Source organism: Volvox carteri (genome assembly GCF_000143455.1).
Source record: "Volvox carteri f. nagariensis unplaced genomic scaffold VOLCAscaffold_97, whole genome shotgun sequence".
NCBI lineage: Eukaryota > Viridiplantae > Chlorophyta > Chlorophyceae > Chlamydomonadales > Volvocaceae > Volvox > Volvox carteri.
In genome coordinates this window covers 202,858-208,830 of record NW_003307640.1, presented here as the reverse complement: position 1 = coordinate 208,830, position 5,973 = coordinate 202,858, and the positions used below count along the sequence as shown (strand labels likewise).

Genomic DNA, 5,973 nt, shown 5'->3' with positions numbered 1-5,973 from the left:
GCCTTAAATTTCCCCCCTCCCNTTNAGGGCCTTTAATTAAAACTTGCCAACGATGCTTCCCGCGCTAACCGGGAAACTCCCTATGGCATAACATTNCCGTTTTACCGATCGTTTTGGGCTCCATTAACCCAACCGGCCGGGTTGAATGGCGTTAACGGCCCCCGGTTGGGGTTAACGGTCGGTTGGGGTTAACGGCCAGTTGGGTTAACGATCAGTTGGGTTAACGGTCGGTTGGGTTAATGAGCCCCAAACGGTCGGTAACCGGCATGTTTATGCCATAGGGAGTATCCCGGTAGCGCGGGAAGCATCGTTCGCCAATATTAATTAAAGGCCTCTAACGCTGCAGGAAAATTTTAGTAGAAGATTTAGAACTATGTATTTATTTAGTTTTAGCGTTTGTTCCCGCTTTGAGGGCGTGAAATGCCGTGTCATTGTCCCTAATAAGTCATTGTCCCGGCATTTCAATTGTCGCCCATAAGCATGAACCAGGCCACCAACTCACAAGCTTACATGCAACAACTAAAACCAGGCAATACTAGCTACGCAAGCTATGCTAGGACAAACTTTTGAGACAAGGCATCCTCCAATTGGCACGCGGTAAATTGACTTAGATTGTTTGCCCTGGCAAACTTATGTACTCCAAACTCATCCACTGGACGATGCTGGCTGTATTTCTTGCGTGGGCGATCTTGTCGCCGACGGGCGATGTTGTCCAGGGCGTTCCGGTCAAACTCGTAGGCGCCGACCTCATTACCGTTGTCCATGGACATTGTGTTGGAAGGACACGTTAAGGTTCAGATAAAATGAAGAAATGAAGAAGCGCTCCTTCATAGTATGGAGATGGTAGAATCTTCAAGCAACTTTTGAACGACCAGGGAGAGTTGCTGATAGGCGAATTTGTATGAAGCTATAAAATTCCTTTATTCCTTTAAGGTAAGTGAATGCTTATGTATTCGTCTGTTAGTAGCGTGAAGCTTTGAACACTCTTTGTACGGCAGATTCGGCACAATGTTTTGCCTCATTGCGATGTTGCCTGAAAATTTTGAACAGAAGGGATCACTGCTCATGCTGGTGCAGCAAGACATGTAAGGAGATGGCCTGGTCACAATCCAGCAGTCATATATCGACAATCTCAAGCTATGACAACTTGTTACATGTGTCTGTAATAAAAAAGGGACTTTGCGATGGTGTGGGGAGCTCTTTGAGTGGTGGGACTGTGGAAATCCAGTTTGTTTCGCCCGTAACAAGTTTGTTACGGGCGAAACAACGTCCCTCTGAAACGTTTGGATATGCCTATGCAACACATTTCCTCAATTTCATGAACTGCAAGTATTCTAATCCAACATCACCCCAATCTCAGTGTAAACTAGTCTCCAAATGTGCCTGCACAAGACTGTCACCCCTGTCACCCGGCATTCACATTGCCTTAACCTCCTCAAGCTTGTCGGGTTGTGACACGTGGGCATGAACCTTGTGACAATGGGCATTGTCACAAAGAAACTGGTTGCAATCAGAAATGCATTTTTGCTCATGCCAGGTTACCGACATCGGTTACCGATTACTGGGGACGGTTAACCGATAACGGTTCGCCCGGTAATCCTACCGACCGGTTACCCATCTCGTTAACTGGACCCGTTAGGTCGGAACCGGGCCGGAACCGGCCTGGAGTATGCCATTGGGGGTATGGTGGAGGACAAGTGCTTGGCCACTTGCTTCGTTTTGGAAGGCTCAGTTCCAGTTGAGGCGTTACTGCATGACATGTCAGTGAAAACGGAAGGAATGGCAAGTGTTGAAATAACATCGTGACAGATTGCAGAGTATCACAAGATAGCCAGCGCATACTGACAGATAGCCTTAGACGGAGATTACATGTGTGACCCCCCCCCCAGGGTATCCGTTACCTTTCTTTATCAAAAGCTTAGTCTGTTGCCCCCTGTTCTGCATACCCTTATTCCTTACCTGTCCCAGCGCTCGTTGTTGTCCTTGGGGACAAGAACACTAACGAGTTTGATCGATTCCAAGGCGTCGATGCCAAGTGTGGTCACCAGCGCCTTTTGCACGTGCTTGACGCCGCAGTACTCGGTCGCCTTCACTAATTCCGCAATGAACGCGTCCATCTTCAGAGCCTTCTGCCGTAGATAGATGCTAAGTTTGTGGGCGACTGGACCACTGATGCCATTGGCGCGGGCCACCGCCGTAACGCCCGGGCTGCCGTCAAGAAGCATAGGGAGAGATGGAGGAGAGACGTAGTCTTCTAAAACATCCATCAGCACGGAGTGTGCACACGTGAAAAGGTCGGCGGCTTCAAGTAATTCCAAAATGGATAGCTAAGGTACGTACACGTAACCACTCTTTATAATACCCTATCAAAGTAATGTAAGGGGTTTGTTTTCGTTACCGAGTAGGTGGATGGATTGGCTTTGATCTGTACGACTCTGTGTGGTGTATGGCATTCGGGGTGTTTCCACTTGGCCGCACACTAATTTTAAAGTTAGTGTTAAAATTTTAAACATTATCTTTAATGTGGACTTAGGGTGCGGCTAGTGGACAGGTGTTCTCACTAAGCGCCCCGGATCCATACGATCGCGACAGGTTGCTTTAAAGGCACCAAACAATTGTTATAGTAAGAGTGGGTGTAATTTATAAAACACAAATCATTATTGTTTTGTCGGCTAATCGCTGGAGTGTGGGCAATTCGACCGGTCCTGCTGTGAATTCCACTGGCTAGCAGGCTACTTAAATTTGCGGCTGTGGATGAAGGAAAATACAAAAGTCAGCGTAGGGCCTTGAGGAAGGAAAATGGCGGACTATGAATTTTCTCGCTCGGAAGTTAATATCCACTTTGAAAGTTATCAGCAGGTCTGAGTCCCTGATAACTTGTGTGCCACTAATGCGGACTTAGTGTGGGAGGCGTACGCGTACGCACTGGGCCGTTCGGCTTTTCGCGTACGGAGTCCCTTTACGCGATTTCTTGAACGATTTTTACTTTTTACTATTGAATTTAACTAGTTTCTTATCGCTTGCATGATTTGCTGAGCCAGGCGTGAGATTTTTGAAACGTAATGCTAGTGTGCGGCCAAGTGGAATCACCCTGTGTCAGACAATTTAAGGCAACCCTATGCCATATTTTTAAGCTAAGTAATATTTTCTTCCTTGTCTCTCAGCCAGCTTCTGATGTCGGGCACTGCAGATCGGGAAAGTTGGAAACGAATGCTTCCTCCACTCGCCAACTGGAGCAAGTTCCTTTCAAGTAATTTGCAACATAACACAAGGCGAAGTACTGTAAACGTATGCTGCACCTCATACTTTGACCGTAATAACGGAAAAGTGTACGGCATCCATATGTTAGACGGCAAGAACCAAGCAGGCGTGTTCCATCCTAATTACTTAGCATTATATGTCACCGCTGACGTGAATGAAAATGTCGCCGCGACGGTTCCCTGTCTTCATACTTTCTGTGTTTGCTCTTCTGGTCGTCGCTTGCTACTCGGTATCTACAGATACGCTACCTGAATCCTCACCTAAAACTATAAGCAGTGGTTTGGAAAATTCCTCAGAAACGTCTGCGTCACCTATTCCATCAATTTCCTCAAACCATGGAAACCCTGTTAACGAATCGATTTCTAACATGGAAATATCTTCAGATGGTGAAAATATAGCTGGGTCGGCACCAGCACCCGTCGCGACAGTTGCCGCCGCAGTAGCGACAGCTGCTGCAGCCGCAGCAGCTGCTGTCGCTGTAACCGATGCTGCAGGACCAAGTCGTAATAGACGACACCGCCATCCACATCCTCAACTCAGCGATGACCCATTTGTCTCAGATTCTGACTTCAACATCGGCGCTGACGCTGTGACTGGCAGTGGCGCCGTTCGGCACAACCTTTCAGGAGAAGAACAGATAATGAGCGACGATGTGGGCATCAGTCCTAATGCAAACGAGGACGCCGACGTTATGTATGGTGCTCAGCCAGTGCAATTCAATGACGATGGCGGAGATGAAACATCTTCGGGAACCCTTGAATCCGGTACACATGACGGGTACAACCAACACGGCTGCCTTGTAACGCCGTTGGAGCACGTGTGTGCCGTACGTATCTCAAATTGTAACTTGACATGGCGTTCATGTTCTCAGGGGCCGATTCAAGTGGTCGTTGTCCTGGAGCTGATGGGGCACGTATGTACACACGCTTCATGCGAGTCAGTGTGCCTCCCATGCCTGACAATTCTGTCGCTAAGAAGCTAGTGATACAGGCAGCAATCGACGCCCTGGACCATAAGAACTGCAGTCCAGTGGTCACTGAAACTGTGGTCGGAAACATGCTGCTCATCAAGCGTCGTGATTATAAGGGCTTGGGTGCAAGCCCGGCTCAAAGGCTTGCAGCAGATTGCCTGCCGAAGACATACAAAGAGTCACTCACAATCCTGAGTGTCAATGGCTGCAAGTGGCCTCCATTGGCACGCTACTGCATGTGTCCGTGCGGGTTCATATATTGCAGAGAGCATCAGGATTGCCGCCAGTGTCCAGCTATGGCCTTAAAAAATGGTGGCGGTCGCGAGCCATGCCTACGCCGCCGTGAAGAGTCCCGTACACTACTGTACAGCCCAATCTCGCATTACATGGAACGTGTTTACGGCAACCCTGACATAGCAGCTGAGTTTGGAGCCTGGCAGTCCCGGCGTCGTCAAGAGTCAGACAATCCATCCGAACAAGATTGGCTCTGTGACATCATTGATGGTCGACTGATTGATGACCTTCTCTCTGATCCCGAGAACCAGTCATGGAAACAAGATCCCCGCAACCTCATCGTCATGCTTGTCACCGACCCCTTCATAGTGAGTCCCTGTACAAGCAAAGCATGTGATATGTCAAGGGGTTTAGGTTTCTAGCTGTCTGACACGCATTTTTGTATTCGTCATTCTTTTGTGTACGACGTCGGTCACATGAACACCTACCACGCTTATCTTGCACCCCCCTCGACGAATTGTAGGTACCTAGTGATGAGCGACAACATTCAACAACGCCATGGCTTCTCCTCACCGTCAACGCCTCACCCCAAAAAAGGCACACAATCGGATATGCGTCCGTGCTGTGCCTTATGGGAGGAAACATAAAAGGTCCCGGCGAGGAGCATCCACTTTCTATGGACCACAGTCACGTGCTAGCATTGATAACTGATGAGCTAGCCGTCCTAGGCACCAGGGGTCACACGGTGCATGATGCTCACACTGTTTCTGGAATAAGATAGTCAAGTCCCGTGGGTCGGTCTATCATGACGTGTTAGTAGATGATCTCCGTCTGGCTCTTCTGTCTGATCTCAAAGTGGATTGCTGGTCGTCTAAAGTGCTCATCATTTTGCGTTGGTTGGGCCATGAGTGGCCGGCGTGTGACTCCGTTTCTCAGAAGGTAGATGTATACTCGTCTCAGTTGATTCGAGTGGGTGAGGTTCTGGAGAGGTTATCTGCGTTCCTTTTAAGTGACTGGGATCAGTTCAGCCAAGGGGGTGATCCGCGTGTGTTCCAAGGTAAAGGGGTTTCGCTTTGCAGGTATCATAACTGGATGGGCTCCCCTTCACCAGCAAGAGAGGGCTCCGATCCCACAGGCTATGTGCGTGTTTATTTGCCGGTCAACCAGTTGCGTATGGTTGCCAAATTCCGTCTTTGTTGTTGGCCTTTGGAGGTCAACAAAGGACACCATAGGCCGAGAGAGTGCCGTACGTGTCAGGTCTGTACGTCGGGTAAGGTTGAGGATGAATATCATGTGCTCATGGAGTGTGAGGCGTATACTGAGTTGCGTAATAGGTTTCTGATTAACGTTGAAGATACTGATATGCGCAAGGTATTTCTTAATACCAATCCGAGGAAAATCGCTACTTTCCTTACTGAGGTTTTTGATGAGCGTCAACAGCGTGCTCTGGAGCCTCACGGCTCGTGAGGGCACCCGCCGCGTCGGCGGCGGAAATACTGTAACCACAA

General features: G+C 48.8%; 1 protein-coding gene across 1 annotated transcript; it reads right to left on the bottom strand.

Annotated features, from left to right (window-relative positions):
- Positions 1-1,137: 1,137 nt before the first annotated feature.
- On the bottom strand, positions 1,138-2,225 carry VOLCADRAFT_108187 (uncharacterized protein; the record flags this gene model as incomplete). The annotated part of the gene is made up of 2 exons (XM_002958521.1): positions 1,138-1,662; positions 1,960-2,225. 2 exons carry the CDS (start codon positions 2,223-2,225, stop codon positions 1,623-1,625), a joined length of 306 nt encoding a protein of 101 aa, XP_002958567.1. The 3' UTR covers positions 1,138-1,622.
- Between the last annotated feature and the right edge of the window lie 3,748 nt (positions 2,226-5,973).